At 64.1% G+C, this 21,147-nt stretch overlaps 3 protein-coding genes across 3 annotated transcripts in view; 1 reads left to right on the top strand and 2 right to left on the bottom strand.

Annotated features, from left to right (window-relative positions):
• On the bottom strand, window positions 1-888 carry LOC116781812 (beta-1,3-galactosyltransferase 2-like; the record flags this gene model as incomplete). Its single annotated transcript, XM_032677571.1, has 2 exons — window positions 821-888; window positions 1-742 (listed from the first exon to the last, which is right to left on the bottom strand). Coding segments are annotated over exons 1-2 (810 nt in total), but the record flags the coding sequence as incomplete, so codon positions are not given.
• A 4,143-nt stretch (window positions 889-5,031) lies between these two features.
• Window positions 5,032-9,212, bottom strand: QTRT1 (queuine tRNA-ribosyltransferase catalytic subunit 1). The gene is made up of 10 exons (XM_032677582.1): window positions 8,371-9,212; window positions 8,190-8,258; window positions 7,857-7,995; window positions 7,264-7,342; window positions 7,060-7,175; window positions 5,959-6,097; window positions 5,770-5,845; window positions 5,531-5,640; window positions 5,360-5,444; window positions 5,032-5,267 (listed from the first exon to the last, which is right to left on the bottom strand). Exons 1-10 carry the CDS (start codon window positions 8,608-8,610, stop codon window positions 5,115-5,117), a joined length of 1,206 nt encoding a protein of 401 aa, XP_032533473.1. The 5' UTR covers window positions 8,611-9,212; the 3' UTR covers window positions 5,032-5,114.
• A 157-nt stretch (window positions 9,213-9,369) lies between these two features.
• Window positions 9,370-21,147, top strand: part of DNM2 (dynamin 2) — a 31,221-nt gene continuing 19,443 nt past the window's right edge. The window contains exons 1-5 of the mRNA XM_032677572.1: window positions 9,370-9,597; window positions 16,918-16,991; window positions 18,883-19,032; window positions 19,758-19,961; window positions 20,737-20,835. Coding sequence (XP_032533463.1) covers window positions 9,437-9,597; window positions 16,918-16,991; window positions 18,883-19,032; window positions 19,758-19,961; window positions 20,737-20,835 — 688 coding nt within the window. The 5' untranslated portion in view covers window positions 9,370-9,436. The remainder of the gene's footprint in view (window positions 9,598-16,917; window positions 16,992-18,882; window positions 19,033-19,757; window positions 19,962-20,736; window positions 20,836-21,147) is intronic.

Raw genomic sequence — 21,147 nt, forward strand, 5'->3', positions numbered from 1 at the left:
CAGGTGGTACATGGTGAAGGCGCCGGGGGGCCCGTCGGTGACGCGCAGCCCCAGCGCGTGCAGGCACAGCCCCACGAAGGCGTCCTCCATGTTGATGGGCGGCACCGTCTGCGCCGCGGCGAAGACCCGCAGCGCCACGTCCCCCGAGAGCACGTAGCCGGGCCCGCCGCAGTAGGGCGGGTACGTGTCGTTGGGGTACACCTCGCGCGGCACGAACCACTTGTAGGCGGGGCTGCGCAGCGGGCCGGTGTTGCGGTACACGTAGCCCGTCACCAAGTTGCGCTTGGGCGGCAGCAGCAGCCGCCGCACCAGGAACTCCAGGTTGAGGAAGACGTCGGTGTCGGCCTTCATCACGTAGGTGGCGTTGGGGCAGAAGCGGCTCACCCACTCCAGCCCCATGAGCGTCTTCAGCGTCAGGTTGTTGTAGGTGTCCAGGAAGTCCTGCTGCAGGAGGTCGCCGTGCAGCTCGTCCTCCTCGCGCAGCACCGGGCGCAGCGCGGCGTCGAACACGGGGTGGGCGCCCAGCAGGAAGAGCCGCAGCACCGACGCGCCCGGCACGGAGCTCTCGTTGCCCCACGTGCGGCGCACGGCGTCGCGGGCGGCCACGTCCGCCGGCGCCGAGGCCACCAGCAGCACCAGGAACGGCGCCCGCGCCCGGCACTTGTCGGGGTGGTTGAGCAGGAAGCGGTAGGGGTGCGGGTACGGCGGCTGCAGCGGGTGCCGAGTGGGGGCCGTGTCGTTGCTGGCCGGGGGCCGGGGGGTCGGGCTGGGGGTCACCAGGCCGGGCCGGGCGGGCGGGCGCTGCTGCTGCTGCTCCCGCAGTGCCAGCAGTGCCAGCGCCGCCACCAGCGGCAGCAGCAGCAGGCGGGGGATCGGCACGGGCTTCATGGGGCACCTGCGGGAGGGAGAAGGGGGGATTGGGGTGGGTATGGCACCGGGGCAGTGCCGGCACCCCCATCCCGCTGGTGGGCAAGTCACACCGGCACCCAAATCACACCAGCACCCAAATCACACCAGCACCCTGATCCTGCTGGCACCCAAATCACACCGGCACCCAAATCACACCAGCACCCTGATCATCTCAGCACCCTGATCCTGTCAGCACCCAAATCACACCAGCACCCAAATCACACCGGCACCCTGATCCTGTCAGCACCCAAATCACACCGGCACCCAAATCCTGCTGGCACCCAAATCACACCGGCACCCTGATCCTGTCAGCACCCAAATCACACCGGCACCCAAATCACACCGGCACCCACCCCGATCCTGTCAGCACCCAAATCACACCGGCACCCAAATCACACCAGCACCCTGATCTTGTCAGCACCCAAATCACACCAGCACCCAAATCCTGCTGGCACCCAAATCACACCGGCACCCTGATCCTGTCAGCACTCAAATCCTGCTGGCACCCAAATCACACCAGCACCCACCCCGATCCTGTCAGCACCCAAATCCCACTGGCACTCTGAGCCTTCCCGCTGGCTGGGCACCCAAATCCCCCTGGCTGGGCCACCCCCCCAGGGCCTCGCTGGCCCCCGGCCCCACTCCCACAGCACCCACCTGGTGCACCGAGACCCCCTCCCAGAGCACCCAGACCCTTCCCACAGCACCCAGACCCTTCCCACAGCACCCAGACCCCTCCAGAGCACCCAGACCCTTCCCACAGCACCCAGACCCTTCCCACAGCACCCAGACCCCCCTCCAGAGCACCCAGACCCCTCCAGAGCACCCAGACCCCCCTCCAGAGCACCCAGACCCTTCCCACAGCACCCAGACCCCCCTCCCACAGCACCCAGACCCTTCCCACAGCACCCAGACCCCCTTCCCAGAGCACCCAGACCCTTCCCACAGCACCCAGACCCCTCCCACAGCACCCAGACCCCCCTCCCACAGCACCCAGACCCTCCCACAGCACCCAGACCCTTCCACAGCACCCAGACCCCCCTCCCACAGCACCCAGACCCCCTTCCCAGAGCACCCAGACCCTTCCCACAGCACCCAGACCCCTCCCACAGCACCCAGACCCCTCCAGAGCACCCAGACCCTTCCCACAGCACCCAGACCCCTCCCACAGCACCCAGACCCCCCTCCCAGAGCACTCAGACCCTTCCCACAGCACCCAGACCCCTCCCACAGCACCCAGACCCCTCCAGAGCACCCAGACCCTTCCCACAGCACCCAGACCCTTCCCAGAGCACCTGGACCCCCCTCCCACAGCACCCAGACCCTTCCACAGCACCCAGACCCTTCCACAGCACCCAGACCCTTCCCACAGCACCCAGACCCCCCTCCCAGAGCACTCAGACCCTTCCACAGCACCCAGACCCCCCTCCAGAGCACCCAGACCCCTCCCACAGCACCCAGACCCTTCCACAGCACCCAGACCCTTCCACAGCACCCAGACCCCTCCAGAGCACCCAGACCCTTCCCACAGCACCCAGACCCTTCCCAGAGCACCTGGACCCCCCCTCCCACAGCACCCAGACCCTTCCACAGCACCCAGACCCCCCTCCCAGAGCACCCAGACCCTTCCACAGCACCCAGACCCTTCCCACAGCACCCAGACCCCCCTCCCAGAGCACTCAGACCCTTCCACAGCACCCAGACCCCCCTCCAGAGCACCCAGACCCCTCCCACAGCACCCAGACCCTTCCACAGCACCCAGACCCCCCTCCAGAGCACCCAGACCCTTCCCACAGCACCCAGACCCTTCCCAGAGCACCTGGACCCCCCTCCCACAGCACCCAGACCCTTCCACAGCACCCAGACCCCCCTCCCAGAGCACCCAGACCCCTCCCACAGCACCCAGACCCTTCCCACAGCACCCAGACCCCCCCCCCAGTGCCCACCCCCCCACTTGCTGGGCACCCAAGCCCCCTCTCTCTCCTCACCCTCCCTCTCCCCCTGCCCACCGCCCCCTCTCGCAGTGGGGGGGGTCCCCGGGTGACCCCCCCTCCCCTCCCCTGTTCCAGGGTCCCCCCTCTCCCCTCCCCTCCCGCTCCAGGTCCTGATAAGGCACCGCGGGACGTGATAAGGGCGGGAGGCACCGCTGGGGCCCGGCCAGTTCCACCAGTCAAACCAGTTGGGGGGTCTCAGGGGAGCCACGGGGGTCCCGGGGCTAAGCCCAGCTCTGCCCAGTTCTCCCAGTTCACCCCAGGGCTTTTCCAGTTCATCCCTGTGGTTTTGCCACACAGCCTTTTCCAGTCCTTCCCAGTTCCCTCAGCCTTTTGCAGTCACTCCCAGTTAATTCCCAGAGCTACCCATTGCCTTTCCCAGTCATTCCCAGTATCTCCCAGTTAACTCCCAGAGCTACCCATTGCCTTTCCCAGTCATTCCCAGTATCTCCCAGTTAATTCCCAGAGCTGCCCATTGCCTTTCCCAGTCACTCCCAGTATCTCCCAGTTAATTCCCAGAGCTGCCCATTGCCTTTCCCAGTCACTCCCAGTGTCTCCCAGTTAATTCCCGGAGCTGCCCATTGCCTTTCCCAGTCACTCCCAGTGTCTCCCAGTTAATTCCAGGAGCTGCTCACAGCCTTTCCCAGTTAATTCCACTGTCTCCCAGTTAACCCCAGGTGCTGCTCCCACCCTTTCCCAGTGTGTCCCAGTGTGTCCCAGTCTCCGTTCCAGGTGCTGCTCCCACCCTTTCCCAGTCGCTCCCAGTGTGTCCCGGTCACTCACAGCGAGTCCCAGTGGCTCCCAGCCCTTCCCAGTGGCTCCCAGTATCCCAGCCCGGGTGGTGCTGGCTCAGTGGCCACGGTGGCCGGTGGTGGTGGCAGAAATCAGCGGGCACAGGTGACGCAGGTGCCACGCCCGGCCCTGACCCCACCCCCAAACCCCCCTCGGTCCCCCTCTTCCCACTCTCCGGGACCCCACCCCTTCCAATCCCTCCTCAAACTTCCTCCTGCGGCCACACCGGTGTCACCTTGGTGTCACCTCGCAGATGTCACCACGCCAGTGTCACCACACAGATGTCACCATGGCCACACCGGTGTCACCATGACCACACAGGTGTCACCATGGCCACACAGGTGTCACCGTGACCGTGCAGGTGCCACCACAGAGGTGACACGGCCACGTTGTCACCCCGGCCCTGCCAACGGGGTGACCCCCAACCCGACGAAAATGGGGGTGGTGGGTGTAGGAAGAGGGGGTGGTCCAGCCCCCTGAGCCCCATATGGACCCCCCCGACCCCCATATGACCCCCTGACCCCCATATGGACCCCCCTGTCCAAGGGCTGAGACCCCCTGGATCCACCTCCCAGGGGATCCACATCCCAGGGGATCCACATCCCAAGGGATCCACCTCCCCGGGGACCCCCAGCACAGTCCCCCCCAAGTCCCCAGACCCTCAAGGGACCACCCTTATCCCCCCCCAAAGCTGAGGGGGGCCCTGGTCTGTCCCTGTCACCTCCCAGCACATCCAAAGGGTCACTGTGGGAATGGGAATGTCCCTGTTGGGAATCCCCCCCCACCGATTCCCTCCCACCCCCCTGGGACCCCCGAACGTCCTCAGAGTCGCCTCCCCTTCCCCCTCCAACATTCCTGAGTTCCCAAAATGTGTCCCCCAGACCCATTTGGGCCCCCCAGACCCATCTGGGTCCCTCAGCCCCACTCGGAGCCACACGAGCTGTTCCCCCCAAAGGTTTTATTTCCCCCCCTCCCTTAAAAAACCCCAAAGCAGTAAAAAAATCACATAAAAAATATAAAAATACGGGGGGGACACACACAAAAGAGGGGGGAAATGGAGGGGCCTCTGGGGAACTGGGGGGTGTGGGGAGGGGGCTGGAGGTCCCTCCAGGGACTGGGGGGCACGAGGGGGGCTGGGGGGGCATAGAGGGGTCTTGGGGGTTCCCCAGGGATTGGGGACCATGAGGGGTGGTCTGGGGGTCCCTCCTGGGATCGGGGGGCACAGGGGGGCACTGGGTGTCCCCCCAGGGATTGGGGACCATGGGGGGGCCTGGGGGTCCCCCCAGGCATTGGGGGCCACAGAGGGTGGTCTGGGTGTCCCCCCGGGAATGGGGGGCACAGGGGGAGTCTGGTTGTCCCCCCTGGGATTGGGGGGCACAAGGGAAGCTGGGGGGGTCCCCCTGGGATTAGGGGGGTTCCCTGTCAGTCCAGGGTGATGCCCACAGAGGCCAGAGCCTCCCTCACCCAGGCGGGGGCCCCCCCCCGCCCCCCGTACATGGTGTCCATGAACTCGCGCACGAACTCCGGGAAGCGCTGCCTCAGGATGCTCTCCCGGATGGAGCCCATCAGCTTCATCTGCAAGCGAAAAGGGGGCCAGGGGAGGGCGTTAGAGGGGGGGTGAGACCCCCAGAGACCCCCCCTCACACCCCAAACCCCCCCGGCCCCACCTGGTAGGCAACGTTGTGCAGGGTGAGCAGATGCAGCGCGGCCGTCTCGGAGCGGAGCAGCGCGTGCAGGTAGGCCCGGCTGTGCCTGGGGGGGGGGGCACCGAGGGGGGTCAGACCCCCCTAGACCCCTTAAACGCCCCCCCAGGCCCCCCTCGGACCCCCCCAGCCCACCTCTGGCACGTGGGGCAGGCGCAGTCCTCGTCGATGGGGCGGAAATCTTTGGCGAACTGTTGGTTCTTCAGCTGCAGGGACCCCCAGGGCACCAGGGCGGAGCCGAAACGCTGCCCGGGGACACGGGGAGGGGGGGGTCAAGGGGGTCCCTCGGGAGGGGAGGGGCACAGGGGTCCCCTAACCCCCCCCCCCAGAGCCCCCTGGGGGTCCCCTAACCCCCCCTCCCAGAGCCCCCTTACCGCGGTGCGGGTGGGGAACACGCAGTCGAACATGTCACAGCCCAGCGCGACGCAAACCACCAGGTCGGTGGCGTAGCTGTGGGGAGGGGGGAAATCGGGGAGGGGGGGTGACTGGGGGGGTCTCCCCTGCCCCGGGGGGGTTGGTCAGGGGCAGGTGGCAGGAGGGACACCCCCTCTGGACTCACTCACCCGACGCCCATGAGGTAACGGGGCTTGTCCCGGGGCAGGCGCTCGGCGCTGAACTTCACCGCGCGCCAGAACCGCCCCTTGTCCTCGCCCCCACTCAGGCCCCCGATGGCAAAGCCCGGCACGTCCCGCTGGGTCATGGCTGGGGGGGAAAGGGGGGGGCTGTGAGACCCCCATGGACCCCCCTGAGCGCCTCCGGGCCACCCTGAACCCCCGAAACCCTCCTGAACCCCCCTGGACTGTCCTGAACCCCCCTGGACTGTCCTGAACCCCCCCGGACTGCCCTGAGCTCCCGAAAGCCTCCTGAGCCCCCTAAACCCTCCTGAACCCCCCTGGATCTCCCTGAGCTCCCCTAGACTGCCCTGAGCACCCTAAACCCTCCTGAACCCCCCCAGATCCTCCTGAGCCCCCCTGGACCACCCTGAGCCCCCTAAACCCTCCTGAGTCCCCCTAGACTGTCCTGAACCCCTCCAGACCACTCTGAGCACCCTAAACCCTCCTGGACCACCCTGAACCTCTGAAACCTTCCTGAACCCCCTTGGACTGTCCTGAACCTCTGAAACCCTCATGAGCCCCCTCAGATCCCCCTGAAACCCTCCTGAACCCCCTAAACTCTCCTGAAGCCCCCAGATCCCCCTGAACCACCCCTGGATCCCCCTGAACCCTCCCGGACTGTCCTGAACCCCCTCAGACTGCCCTGAACCCTCGAAACCCTCCCGAGCCCCCCCGGACTGTCCTAAACCCCTGCAGACCCCCCTAAGCTCCCCTAAACCCTCCTGAATCTCCTCGGACCACCCTGAGCCCTCTAAACTCTCCTGAACCCCTCTGGACCTCGCTGAACCCCCCCAGATCCTCCTGAGCCCCCCCAGACTGCCTTGAGCACCCTAAACCCTCCTGACCCCCCCCCCCAGACTGCCCTGAACTGCCAAAGCCCCCCCTGAGACCCCCAGACCCCTCTGAAACTCCTCAGGACCCCCGAACCTCCCGCAGACACCCCGGAACCCCCCTGGAACCCCCCCCCGCCAGGGATGGGATGAGGACAGGGAGGAAGGCTGGAGATGAGGAGGATGATGCTGAGGATGCTGGTGCCGAGGAAGGCCCCACCTTGGATGCAGCGCTGGCGCAGGGCGGGCTCCAGCCCCCCCTGGATGATGGCGAAGAGCAGCTGCTGCCCCGGGCGAGCGTGAGCGGCCACGCAGCGATCGAGCCACCGCACTGACCTGGGGGGGCACAGGGGAGGGGGGGGAGGTCAGGGGGGGTCCCTGCGGGCCCAGGGGGGTCCCGGGGGGGTCCCGGGGGGGTCCCCACCTGTCCATGGCCTCCTCCACCCGCGGCCCCGTCGTGGTGCTGCTCACGACGTCGTCCAACTGCATCACGATATCGGCGCCTGGGGGGGGCACGGGTGGGGTTGGGGGGGGCATGGGACCCCCCCCCCTTGGATTTTGGGGGGTCAGGGCACTGTAGGGGGGGTGTTGGGGGTGTGCTGGGACAGCCCCCTCTTGGATTTGGGGGTTCAGGAACCTGAGGGGAGGTTGGGGGTGTCCTGGGACACCCCCCCCACACCTTGGATTTTGGGCCCTCCCCTCCTTGGATTTGGGGGGTCAGGGGGGACAAGGAGGGGTTGGGGGTGTCCTGGGACACCCTCCCATGGATTTTGGGGGCTGGGGGGGACAAGGAGGGGTTGGGGGTGTCCTGGGACACCCCCTTTGGATTTTGGGCCGTCCCCTCCTTGGATTTGGGGGTTCAGGGGGGACAAGGAGGGGTTGGGGATGTCCTGGGACACCCCTCTTGGATTTTGGCCCCCCTCCCCCTTGGATTTGGGGGGTCAGGGGGGACAAGGAGAAGTTGGGGGTGTCCTGGGATCCCCTACCCTTGGATTTTGGGCTCCCCTCCCAGCTCACCCAGGGCGTTCTGGATCTCGATGGATTTCTCGGGGCTCAGCAGGATCTCGTCCCCCCCGTGGGGGGGTCGGAACAGAACCCCCTCCTCCGACACCTCCGACAGCTGCGCCAGGGACACCATCTGGAACCCCCCGCTGTCCTGGGGTGGGGGGACACCCAAAACTGGGGATGGGGGGGCACAGGAACCCCCTCAGCCCCGTTATTGGGGGGGGGGGGGAGACCCGAAATTGGGGAGGGGGAGGTCAGGGAGCCCCTGGGGTTGGGGGTCCCGGGGGTGTCCCCTCCCAAGGAGGGGGTCCCACCAAGGAGGGGGGGGTCCCACCGCCTCCTCACCGTCAGCAGGTTGTGGGGCCAGTCCATGAATCCGTGGAGGCCCCCGGAACGCCGGATCAGCTCCGGGCCCTGCGGGGGGAAAAGGGATCACCTGGAGCTTGGGAATCACGTCAGGGGGTGGTCTGGGAACGGACTCCCCCCCCCCCTCCAGCCCCCCTTTGCCTCCCCCGTCGCCGCTCACCGGCCTCGTGCCCAGGTGGAAGGTGTTGCCGAGGCAGATGCGGCAGCCGAGCGCTGCCAGCTGCGCGGCCGTGAGGCCCTTGGCGGTGCCGCGGGTGCCCACGGGCATGAAGACGGGGCAGGGCACGGTCCCCCGCGGCAGCCGCAGCTCCCCGGCCCGGGCGTGACTCCGCCCGCACTCGGCCACGACCCGAAGCACCGGGAGCGGCCCCGGCCCGGCGCCCGCCATGGGCGCCGCCATCTTGGGCTCACCGGCCGGAAGTGCCGCAGGAAGTGGCCGTTACCGGGGCAACGCTGGCGCCATGTTGGGCCCTGTTGTGAGGGTCCAACCTCAGAGACCCTTCCCCCTCACCCCGGCCTGCAAACAGCAGGAATGGGCTCTGCTGCCCTCACCGGGGCGGCCTCTCAGGATACGTGGAGGGGACTCGGCGCCGGGGCTTCGCCTCGGGAGTGTCGCTCTTTGTGCGCGTATAACCATCCCGGGGATGTGCCCGGGGAGGGCGGAAAGTGCCGTAACAGCCAATCAGTGGGCAGAGCTTGCTGATTGACAGCTGGCTGGCGAATCGCGAGAGGCTTTTCCTCTTCTCCGCCTTCGAGTTGGTCATCCCGGTTAGAGTGGCGGTCGTGCTGTTCAATGGGAGAGAGGGCGGGGTTAGGAGAGGTGGGCGGGCTCCTCCGCGTGTCCTGAGCGGTGACTGGCCTGCGCTTCTGAGCGGCTGCCCTTTTCACCAATGAAACAGCAGAATCGCTGCAGCGAGGCGGGACTACACCGCTTTTCCCCTCAGCTGACACGGCTTCTATTGGCTGGGAATCATAAGCGACGCGGAGCGCGCCCAATAGAGAAAGCGCTGGGGCTTCTCCACCCGCCCTCCGAGATGATTGGCAGCGCGTCACCCCACTCAGCTCGGCGCGCCTGCGTGACGGACAGCCGGGCCGGCCAATGGCGACGGCGCTGGCGGGGCGGGGGGCGGGCCCGGATGGCGAGACTCTGAGGGGAAGTTTGGCCGCCGCCGCCGCCGCCGCCCCGGGCCCCGCGAGGAGGAGCCGCCGCCGCTCCCGGCCCCGCCATGGGGAACCGCGGCATGGAGGAGCTCATCCCGCTGGTCAACAAGCTGCAGGACGCCTTCAGCTCCATCGGCCAGAGCTGCCACCTCGACCTGCCGCAGATCGCCGTGGTGGGCGGGCAGAGCGCGGGCAAGAGCTCGGTGCTCGAGAACTTCGTGGGCCGGTGAGCTCCGGGGGGATGGCGGGGGAGGAGCCGGGGGGGGGGGTAAAGAGGCCGAGTCGCGGGTCGCGCCCCCGCCGCCTTCCCGAAGGGCGCGGCCGCGGCGAGCGGGGCCCGCGCTGCGCAAAGTGCGCAAAACGGGCGCAAAAGGTGCGCAAAGGGCGCGACGGGCCCCGAGCGCTGCGCGGGGGGAGGGAGGGAGGGGAGGGGGGGGCAGTACGGAAATGGCGTAAGGGAAAGGGGCAGGGGCGGCTCCAGGGACGCGGGAGGCTCTGTGGGCACGGGGAGGTTCCGTGGATATGAAGGGTTCCATGGACGAAGGGGGGGGGTTTTCCATGGATATGGAGGGTTCCATGGGCACAGGTGGGGTTCCATGGATATGAGGGGTCCCATGGATATGAGGGGTCCCATGGATATGGAGGGTTTCATGGACAGGGAGGGTTCTATGGACACGAAGGATTCCATGGGCACGGGTGGGGTTCCATGGATATGAAGGGTTCCATGGATATGAAGGGTTCCATGGATATGAGGGGTCCCATGGATATGGAGGGTTTCATGGATATGAGGGGTTCCATGGATATGGAGGGTTTCATGGATATGAGGGGTTCCATGGATATGGAGGGTTTCATGGATATGAGGGGTTCCATGGATATGGAGGGTTTCATGGACAGGGAGGGTTCTATGGACACGAAGGATTCCATGGGCACGGGGGTCTCCACGAGAACAGGGGACTCTGGGGGTCTCCATGGACTCGGGGGGACTCTGGGGGTCTCCATGGACTCGGGGGGCTCAATGGGCACAGGGGGCTCCATGGACACAAAGGGGTTTCCATGGACACAGGGGGTTTCCATGGGCACAGGGTTTCCATGGACACAGGGTTTTCCATGGACTCAGGGGGTCTCCGTGCACACGGGGGTCTCTGGAGGTCTCCACAGACACAGGAGGGTCCCCAGCCCACCCCACCAGGACCCATCCCCTGTGTGTCCCCAGGAGAGGGCTGAGCCCCCGGAGCGGGATGGGATCAGGGATCCCGGGCACAGACGGGGCTCTGGGTGGGACCAGACGAGGCCCCCACACCCAGGCAGGGTGGGGCTGCCCTGATAACGGGGAGCAGAGCCCGTCCTGCCCAGCCAGGGGGAAGGATCCTCCCCAAATCCACCCCAGATCCTCCCCCCATCTTCCCCAGATCCTTCCCAAATCCTCCCCAAATCCACCCCAGATCCTCCCCCCATCTTCCCCAGATCCTCCCCAAATCCTCCCCAGATCCTCCCCAGATCCCCCAAACTGTCACCGCCAGCGGAGCCGCTGCTTCCCCGGCCCTTTGCCTTCCTGTCCCTCCCTCCCCCGTTCATGGATCAGCTCCTTCATGGCTCAGCTCCTCCGGCCCTCGGGCTCTCTCTCCATCCATCCCCGCGGATCCGAGTCCTGCTCTTTGCTCCCCATTCCCAATTCCCGCTCTTCCCTCGATCCGGGGCTGCCGCTTCCTCCCCCCGCATCCTGCCGCGGGATCCCGGAACACCGACAACCGGGATGTGTCCTCCCCTGAACCTTAACGTTCCCAAAAAACCCACCCACGGGATTTTCCCGGTGTCCCGGGCTGGTCTGTGTGTCCCTTTTCCCGTAGAAAAGCCCCCCCCGGAAGCTCCGACGGAGTTTTCCTGCGGCTTTCCCGCCCTCCTATCCCGGCACAGGTCGGATTCGCAGCCTGGATTTGGGCTTTTCCAGCTTTTCCAGCACGGTGGGAGGGAGAGGAGCAGTCAAGGTGGGAACAGTGGAGTTATTCCCACTGCTAAATTCCTGCCAGTGGGAATTTTGGCAGCCTCTAATTACGGCGCTGCCGGAAAACCATCCCTGGTAATTAAAGCCCTTTGTGCCGGAGCGTTGAGGGGTCGGAGTTGGAGGCTGGATCTGCCCGGTCGGCTCCATCCGGGAATCCTCACCCTCCTCGTTGTGCAGGTTGTGCTAATTACAGCTAATTACCCCTCGGGATGTCCGGCACCCCGGCTCCTCAATCCATCGGGATCCTCGGGAATCCCGCGGCGAGGGCCGGGGGTCGTCGTTATCCCACCCGGGAGGGGGGAATTTTGGGATTTCTGCCCCGTGGAGGGGGCAGGGCCCTGGAGTTTGTCCTGGGCCGGCAGCATCGAGCGTTTCTCCGGGATGGGTCACGGATTCCGACGGCCGGGATGAGCCGAGGCCTCGGGGCTGTTCCAGCCACGCGGATTCATCGAGCCGGGATCGATGGGGGGGGAATTGGATTGACTCGTCTGCCCCATCCAGGCAGCTCTTGGAGCTGTATCCCAGCTTTTTTGAGCCACTGGGAAGCCTGGATCTGTGTTGGGAACCTGGATCTGTGTTGGGAATTTGGATCCATGTGGGGAGCCTGGATCCATGTGGGGAACCTGGATCCGTGTGGGGAGCCTGGATCTGTGTTGGGAACCTGGATCCATGTTGGGAACCTGGATCCATGTTGGGAACCTGGATCCATGTTGGGAACCTGGATCCATGTGGGGAACCTGGATCCATGTTGGGAATTTGGATCCGTGTTGGGAACCTGGATCTGTGTTGGGAACCTGGATCCATGTGGGGAACCTGGATCTGTGTTGGGAACCTGGATCTATGCTGGGATCCTGGATCCGTGTTGGGAACCTGGATCTGTGTTGGGAACCTGGATCCATGCTGGGAATTTGGATCTGTGTGGGGAACCTGGATCTGTGTGGGGAACCTGGATCCGTGTGGGGAACCTGAATCCATATTGGGAATTTGGATCCGTGTCGGGAGCCTGGATCTGTGTTGGAAACCTGGATCCGTGTGGGGAACCTGGATCCATGTGGGGAACCTGGATCCATGTGGGGAACCTGGATCCATATGGGGAACCTGAATCTGTGTTGGGATCCTGGATCCATATTGGGAATTTGGATCTGTGTGGGGATCCTGGATCCATGTGGGGAACCTGGATCTGTGTTGGGAACCTGGATCCATGTGAGGAATCTGGATCTGTGCTGAGATCCTGGATCTGTGTGGGGAACCTGGATTTGTGTAAGGAATCCTGGATCCATGTAAAGAAGCCTGAATCCGTATGGGGAACCTGGATCCATATGAGGAACCTGGATCTGTGTTGGGATCCTGGATCTGTGCTGGGAACCTGGATCCATGTTGGGATCCTGGATCCATATTGGGAATTTGGATCCGTGTGGGGAGCCTGGATCCATATGGAGAACCTGGCTCCGTGTTGGGAACCCACATCTGCGCCGTGGCCCCGTTTTGGTGGTTTTTAGCCCCAAAACACCCCCGTGCCCGGGAAGAGGATCCCGAGGAGCCTTCAGAGCTCCGAATCCCTGCGGAGGGACCCAGGATCGGGATTCGGGGAACCCTCTGGATCCCTGAATCCGCCCGGTTGGGCTGGAATTGCTGGTGGGGCCGGGAGAGCCGCGATGCTCCGGTTTAACGGGAAAGGCCCGGAGGGCTTGGAGCCCGGCAGGGAAACGGGATCATGAGCGGGATCAGCCCTCGGAGCCCCGCGTGGAGCCTCGTCCCGGCCCCGCTCCCACAAATCCCGCCGGCCGGGCCGGGCCCTTCCCGGAGCCGTCTCCGTCCCGGGGACAATGGAGCCGTTGTGGGCCGGGGGTGGGGATGATCCCGGCGGATCCCGACCTCAATGGGGCATTATGAGCCCTCGGGGTGGCCGGGCCGAGCAGAGAGCCGGGATTGGGGAGTGGACGTGGCCGGGAATCCTCATCCCGCGCTGGGAGCGTCCCCTTTCCCGACGGGAATGCTGGAGACGCTCCCTGAAGTGCCTCGGAGGCCCCAGAGTGGTGGCAAACCCCAGGATTTAGGGTCGGTGGCTCCGGCTGGGATTTGGAGCCGGAGGGAGAACTCGATCCTACGGGAGGATGGAGGTGGCAGCGACCCATCCCGAGGGATTCTCCACAGGGAAATCCCCTGGATCTGGTGGAGCCGCGTGGAATCGGTCGGGGCGGAGGGGCCTGGGGGTGAATCCATGTTTGTGGAGTGGGTTTGGAGGGATGATCACCAGGGGAACGGGAATGGAGCCGGGAACGGGGAATTGTTTCCCAGCGGCAGATCCGGCTGGAAGTGGAGCCGAAGGGAATTGGGAGGTGGGAGGGACCCGGGGAACGTGGCACAGCGTGGGGGGGGCTCTTCCCGGGGAGCTGGAGTTGTCTTTTCCCTGGATTTTGAGTAAGAGGTGCCACGGATGGGGTTGCTGGGGAGGAACTGGCAAGATCAGCGGGAGCTTGGGACTGGAGAGGGAACGGGCTGGGATGAGGCAGGGACAGGCAGGGGAAGGCAGGGTTGGACAGGGATGAGAGCAGGACAGGCAGGGATCAGGCAGGGACATGGAAGGACAGTCAGGGATCAGACAGGGACAGGCAGGGATCAGGCAGGGATCAGACAGGGGTGAGCAGGGACAGGCAGGAATCAGGTAGGGGTGAGCAAGGACAGGCAGGGATCAGGTAGGGATCAGACAGGGGTGAGCAGGGACAGGCAGGAATCAGGTAGGGGTGAGCAGGGACAGGCAGGGATCAGACAGGGACAGGCAGGAATCAGGCAGGGATCAGGTAGGGACGAGCAGGGACAGGCAGGGATCAGGTAGGGACGGGCAGGGACAGGCAGGGATGAGGCAGGGGTGAGCTGGGACAGGCAGGGATCAGGCAAGGACAAGCAGGGACAGGCAGGGATCAGACAGGGGCGAGCAGGGACAGGCAGGGATCAGGCAAGGACAAGCAAGGACAGGCAGGAGTCAGGTAGGGGTGAGCAGGGACAGGCAGGGATCAGACAGGGACAGGCAGAAATCAGGCAGGGATCAGGTAGGGACGAGCAGGGACAGGCAGGGATGAGGCAGGGGTGAGCAGGGACAGGCAGGGATCAGGCAGGGATCAGACGGGTGAGCAGGGACAGGCAGGGATCAGGCAAGGACAAGCAAGGACAGGCAGGAGTCAGGCAGGGATCAGGTAGGGGTGAGCAGGGACAGGCAGGAGTCAGGCAGGGATCAGGCAAGGGCAAGCAAGGACAGGCAGGAGTCAGGCAGGGCCGAGGCCGCACTCAGGTGTTTCCCCAGGTGACACTTCCCTGGGAACGGGATGTTCCCAAGGCGCTTCCTCCACCCCGTGACCTTCGTCCCTTTGTCCCCCTTGTCCCTTTTTCCCTGGGCACACCTGGAGCCAGGGGGGAGGGAGGATCCGGCTGCGCCTTCGTCACCTCCCGGGGGCTGTTCCCGCTCCCGCGTCACTCCGGGGTTTGTCCCGGGGACATTCCCACGTCACCGCGGGGTCAGGATCCTGCCGACCCCGGACACGGGGCCGCCCGGAGCTCCGTGACAGCCACGTCACCTCCTTCCCGTGGGAACGCCCCGGGGGTGCTCCTGTCACCCCCTTCCCACCTTGGGAATGCCAGGGGGTCCCCTCGTTATCCCTGGAGTTGGGGGCGGGAGAAGGGAGCAGCACAGCCGAGGGTGTTGGATCCAGGGGTATCACCCTGGGACAGACATTCCCTGTGGGACCAGCATTCCCTGTGGGACCAGCATTCCCTGTGGGACCAACACTGCTCACCCCGGGCTCTGGGGGGCTGAGGGGCTGGTTTTGGGGTTTCCCCTGGGGTTTCTTTCCCCCTTTTTCCCTCCGGGAGCCGCCCCGGGGCCGTCCCAGGGCCCTTCCCTCCGGAGGAGCCGCGGGACTTGTCCTCCCGGTTGGGCAGGAAGTGCTTTTCCAGGGAGATAAACCCACATTCCAGGGGCTGCTCGGGACAAGGGATCGGGGTTTGCCCACAAGGCTGCGGGGTCGGGATGTCGGGGTCGGGGTGATGGGGTCGGGGTGACGGGATTGGGATGTCGGGATTGGGATGTCGGGGTTGGGATGTCGGGGTTGGGATATTGGGGTTGGGATGTCGGGGTCGGGGTGACAGGGTTGGGATGTCGGGGTTGGGATATTGGGGTTGGGATGTCGGGGTCGGGGTGACAGGGTCAGGATGTTGGGGTTGGGATGTCGGGGTCGGGATGTCGGGATTGGGATGTCGGGATTGGGATGTCAGGGTTGGAGTGTCAGGGTTCGGATATCAGGGTCGGGATGTCGGGGTCGGGATGTTGGGGTCGGGATGTCGGGGTTGGGATGTCAGGGTCAGGGTGATGGGGTCGGGATGTTGGGGTGACAGGGTTGGGATTGGAATGTCGGGGTCAGGGTGATGGGGTCGGGATGTCGTGGTTGGGATGTCGGGGTCGGGATGTCGGGGTCGGGATGTTGGGGTGACGGGGTCGGGATGTCAGGGTTGGGATATCGGGGTTGGAATGTTGGGGTTGGAATGTCAGGGTCGGGATGTCGGGGTTGGGATGTCGGGGTCGGGATGTTGGGGTGACGGGGTCGGGATGTCAGGGTTGGGATATCGGGGTTGGAATGTTGGGGTTGGAATGTCAGGGTCGGGATGTCGGGGTTGGGATGTCGGGGTCAGGATGTCGGGGTCGGAATGTCAGGATTGGGATGTCGGGGTCGGGATATCAGGGTCAGGATGTCAGGGTTGGGATGTCAGGATTGGGGTGTCGGGGTCGGGATGTCGGGGTCGGGATGTCAGGATTGGGGTGTCAGGATTGGGGTGTCCCCTCTGTCATTCCCGACACCGCTGATGTCCGAGGCCGGGTCATTCCCGGCCGGGAGCCGCTCCCTGGGCGCGGTGCCGGTGCCACCCCCGTCCCCAGCGGAGATTCCACCTGTTCCTCTCCGGTAAATCCGCCCGGAGCTGCCCCGGCCGCTCCCAGGGAGCTCTTATCGCTTCCATTTCCCAGCAGGAAGAAGCTTCCCCATCCCATTCCCGGCGCCCTCGGCTCGGGAAGAGGGCGGTGACAGCCCTGATCCCAACTTCCCATCGGGGCAGCACCTTTTCCAGGCACAATTCCCTCCCCCCCACAGCTCCAGGCAGCGATGCCAGGAGGAATTCTGTGGGATCTGTGCCTTGTTTTGCCCTTCAGCAGGGGGGATTTTTAGGGAAACGGGGTGAGGCTGTGGGATTTTAGGGATTTTAGGGAATGAAGAGCCAGTGGTGGGTTCATCCCTCTGTTGAGGTTTTTTCCCCTCGGGATTATTGAGGTGTTAAAACCCAGCAGGGATTTAAGTTTCTGGCTCTTAATTTAATTCCTGCTTTAATTCCCCATTCCCAGAACATCCTTTTTCCTCCTCCAGGAGAGCAGGGACCGATCCCACGTGTGCCCGACCCCCTTCCGTCCTTCCCAGTGCCCCCCAGGATCAGGGGGGGATCAGCTGGATCGATTCCCTCCCTGAACCACGTCCCTGAAAACACCTTTTCCTCCCTTTCCAGGGATTTCCTTCCCCGCGGCTCCGGAATCGTCACTCGCCGGCCTCTCATCCTGCAGCTCATCTTCTCCAAGACAGGTACAGGGTTGGAAAACAGGGAATTCCCCGGGGGGGGAAGAAGCCTGTTGGTTTTTACAGAGCCAGGAATGCCAGGGAACTCCACAAGGGCTGAAGGAATGCCAGGGAACTCCACAAGGGCTGAAGGAGATCCAGGGAACTCCACAGGGGCTGAAGGAATGCCAGGGAATTCTGCAGGGGCTGAAGGAGATCCAGGGAACTCCGCAGGGGCTGAAGGAATGCCAGGGAATTCTGCAGGGGCTGAAGGAATGCCAGGGAATTCCACAGGGGCTGAAGGAATGCCAGGGAATTCCACAGGGGCTGAAGGAATGCCAGGGAATTCTGCAGGGGCTGAAGGAATGCCAGGGAATTCCACAGGGGCTGAAGGAGATCCAGGGAACTCCACAGGGGCTGAAGGAATGCCAGGGAATTCTGCAGGGGCTGAAGGAATGCCAGGGAATTCCACAGGGGCTGAAGGAATGCCAGGGAATTCCGCAGGGGCTGAAGGAATGCCAGGGAACACCAAGGGATGACTCATTTTCCCAGCTCGTTTGGCATCACCCATCCTGATCTCCTCAGGCAATTCCCTCATCCCTTTTCCCTGCACCAGCCAGGCACTTGTTTGCCCAAAATCCTGGATTTGGGTCAGTCCCTCTCCGCAGCCTCCCCTGACCTTTGTCCCCAGTGACCTGTCCATGGAATTCCCAGGGATTTCCAGGGCCTGGGAGCAGAGGGGTTGGGAAAAACCAGTCTCGTGGCCTTTGGCTGATGGGATGGGTGATAAGAACTCCTGGGATGGGGGATGAGGTGTCCAGGATGAGGGATAAGATCTCTGGGATGGGGGAAGAGGTGTCCAGGAGGATGAGGAGTCCTGGATATTCCAGCCCTGGCACAGGGTGGGGTTTTCCCTCCCCTTCCACCCCCTGCCCAGGGAAGGAGGAAGGAAGTTGCACCATCCTGGCCCCTGATCTGTTGAAATCCCTCTTCCTGGGGCAGATCAGGATCCAGGGAGCCGTGATCCCGCTGTCTGCAGGGACACACTGTCACTTTTCCAGGAAGCTGGTGGTGTCAGGGAATCACAGGACGCTTTGGGTTGGAAAAGCCTCCTTCCCAACCCTTCTCCAAGGCCACCACTGAGCCGTGGCCCCGAGTGCCACATCCACAGGCTTTGGGCACTTCCAGGGATGGGCACTCCCCCCCTGCCCCGGGCAGCTGTGCCAGGGCTGCCAAACCCTTCCCACGCAGCAGTTCTCCCAAAATCCAACCTGAACCCACCCCCGGCACAACTCGAGGCCGTTTCCTCTCGTCCTGTCCCTTGGGAGAAGGGATCGACCCCCCCCCGGCTCCACCCTCCTTCCAGGGAATTGGGGGGAGCCAGAAGGTCCCCCCAGAGCCTCCTTTTTCCAGGCTGAGCCCTCCCAGCTCCCTCAGCTGCTCCCACAAGTTCTCCAGCCCCTTCTCTTGCTCTCCAGACCCTTCTCCTGTTCTCCAGACCCTTCTCCTGCTCTCCAGCCCCTTCTCCTGCTCTCCAGACACTCCTCCTGTTCTCCAGACACTCCTCCTGTTCTCCAGCCCCTTCTCCACGTTCTCCAGACCCTTCTCCCACTCTCCACTCCCTTCTCCCACTCTCCACTCCCTTCTCCCACTCTCCAGCTCCTTCTCCATGTTCTCCACCCCTTCTCCCACTCTCCATCCCCTTCTCCCACTCTCCATCCCCTTCTCCCACTCCCCATCCCCTTCTCCTGCTCTCCATCCCCTTCTCCCACTCCCCATCCCCTTCTCCCACTCTCCACCCCCTTCCCCACGTTCTCCATGCCTGGATCAGGATCTCTCAGTCCCGGCTCTCCCCTTCCTTGTCCCGGAGGTGCCGGAAGTTCCCCATTTTTAAGGTCTGTTCCCGCTCCTTTTCCAGAATATGCCGAGTTCCTGCACTGCAAATCCAAGAAGTTCACGGACTTCGACGAGGTGCGGCAGGAGATCGAGGCGGAGACCGACCGGGTGACGGGCACCAACAAGGGCATCTCCCCCGTGCCCATCAACCTGCGCGTCTACTCGCCCCACGGTGAGGGGATCCCTCCCCCCGGCTGGGAAAACACCGGGAAAACACCGGGAAAACACCAGGAAAAGGAGGACACCCAGCTGGGCCGGGGCCAGCAGGAGCAGGGGGTGGTTCTGCCCCCGGGCTGGGCACTGGGGAGGCCTCACCTCGAGTGCTGGGCCCAGTTTAGGGAGGGTGTTGAGGGGCTGGAGCGTGTCCGGAGAAGGGAACGGGGTTGAGGAAAGGGCTGGAGCAGCTGAGGGAGCTGGGAGGGCTCAACCTGAGAGGAGGAGGCTCAGGGGGGACATTCTGGCTCTCTGCAACCCCCAGACAGGAGGGGGGAGCTGGGAGGGTCGGGCTCTGCTCCCTGGAGGAGAGGGCACAGCCTTGAGCTGTGGGTTGGGCATCCAGGAGAAATCCTTCCCGGGGAGGGTGATCAGGCCTTGGAATGGGCTGCCCAGGGAGGGTGATCAGGCCTTGGAATGGGCTGCCCAGGGAGGGTGATCAGGCCTTGGAATAGGCTACCCAGGGAGGGTGATCAGGCCTTGGAATGGGCTGCCCAGGGAGGGTGGTCAGGCCTTGGAAGGGGCTGCCCAGGGAGGAGGGGGAGTCACCCTTTGAGAAGAGCCTGGATGTGTTGCCGTGCTCTGGGTGCCGAGGTGGGGTCGGGTCAGAGCAGGACGATCCCAGAGGTGTTTCCCAAAACCCCTCTAACCCCGTGACTGCACCCCCTCCGTGCCCCCCCCCAGTGCTGAACCTGACCCTGATCGACCTGCCGGGCATCACCAAGGTGCCAGTGGGGGACCAGCCCCAGGACATCGAGTTCCAGATCAGGGACATGATCCTGCAGTTCATCAGCAGGGAGAGCAGCCTCATCCTGGCCGTCACCCCGGCCAACATGGACCTGGCCAACTCCGACGCCCTCAAGATGGCCAAGGAGGTCGACCCCCAAGGTCAGAGGGCTGGGGGGGCTCCCCAGGAGCTGGGAAGTGTCGGGGCTGGCGTGGGGTTTTGGTACCAGAGGGGCTTCTCTTCCCTCCTCCTCCTCCTCCTCCTCCTTGTTCTCCTTCTCCTCCTCTCTGCCACTTTTTCCACTGATGGATTTTGATGCCAAAGGGCTTCTCTTCCCTCCTCCTCCTCCTCTTCCTACGCCTTGTTCTCCTTCTCATCCTCTTTACCACTTTCTGGTCGATTTTGATACCAAAGGGCTTCTCTTCCCTCCTCCTCTTCCTCCTCCTCCTCCTCTTCTTCCTCCTCCTTGTTCTCCTCTCTGCCACTTTCTCCACTGATGGATTTTAATGCCAAAGGACTTCTCTTCCCTTCTCCTCCTCCTCCTCTTCCCCCTTGTTCTCCTCTTCTCTACCACTTTTTCCACTGATGGATTTTAATGCCAAAGGGCTTCTCTTCCCTCCTTTCCTCCTCCTCCTCTTCCTCCTCCTTCTCCTCTTCCTCTTCCTCTTCCTCTTCCTCCTCCTTGTTCTCCTTCTCCTCCTCTCTGCCACTTTTTCCACTGATGGATTTTGATGCCAAAGGGGCTTCTCTTCCCTCCTCCCTCTCCTCCTTCTCTTCCTCCTCCTTCTCCTCCTCCTCTTCCTCCTCCTCCTCCCCCCCATCCTCGGGTTCCGCTCAGGCCCGTGGGTCCCTGTTGGGTTCCACCCCCCCCAGGCTCGTTTGGATGTGATTAATTAGCACTGATTGATTGATTGATTGCTGACTCTGCTGCCGCAGGGCTGCGGACGATCGGGGTCATCACCAAGCTGGACCTGATGGACGAGGGCACCGACGCCCGGGACGTGCTGGAGAACAAACTGCTGCCCTTACGGAGAGGTACAGCGGGGCCTGGGGCCTAGGGGTCACTCTGGGTGTCCCCCATGTCCCCCTCGGGTCACTCTGGGTGTCACACACAGGTCATTCCCTTGGGTCACTCTGGGTGTCCCCTGTGTCCCCCTCAGGTCACTCTGTGTGTCCTCTGTGTCCCCCTTGGGTCACTCTGGGTGTCACACTCAGGTCATTCCCTTGGGTCACTCCCTGTGTCCCCCTCAGGTCACTCTGGGTGTCCTCTGTGTCCCCCTTGGGTCACTCTGGGTGTCCTCTGTGTCCCCCTTGGGTCACTCTGGGTGTGACCCCTGTGTCCCCCTC

Source organism: Chiroxiphia lanceolata, unplaced genomic scaffold, assembly GCF_009829145.1.
Source record: "Chiroxiphia lanceolata isolate bChiLan1 unplaced genomic scaffold, bChiLan1.pri scaffold_66_arrow_ctg1, whole genome shotgun sequence".
Taxonomy (NCBI): Eukaryota; Metazoa; Chordata; class Aves; order Passeriformes; family Pipridae; genus Chiroxiphia; species Chiroxiphia lanceolata.

What these genes read in the sequence shown, in the direction of transcription:
- QTRT1 (XM_032677582.1), bottom strand. Translation starts at nt 8,610, where the DNA reads ATGGCGGCGCCCATGGCGGGCGCCGGGCCGGGGCCGCTCCCGGTGCTT. An exon ending in GCGCCAGCGCTGCATCCAAG is followed by an intron (nt 6,098 to 7,059) that starts GTGGGGCCTTCC and finishes TTTCCCCCCCAG; the next exon opens with CCATGACCCAGCGGGACGTG. An exon ending in GCCTGCCCCACGTGCCAGAG is followed by an intron (nt 5,445 to 5,530) that starts GTGGGCTGGGGG and finishes CCCCCCCCCCAG; the next exon opens with GCACAGCCGGGCCTACCTGC.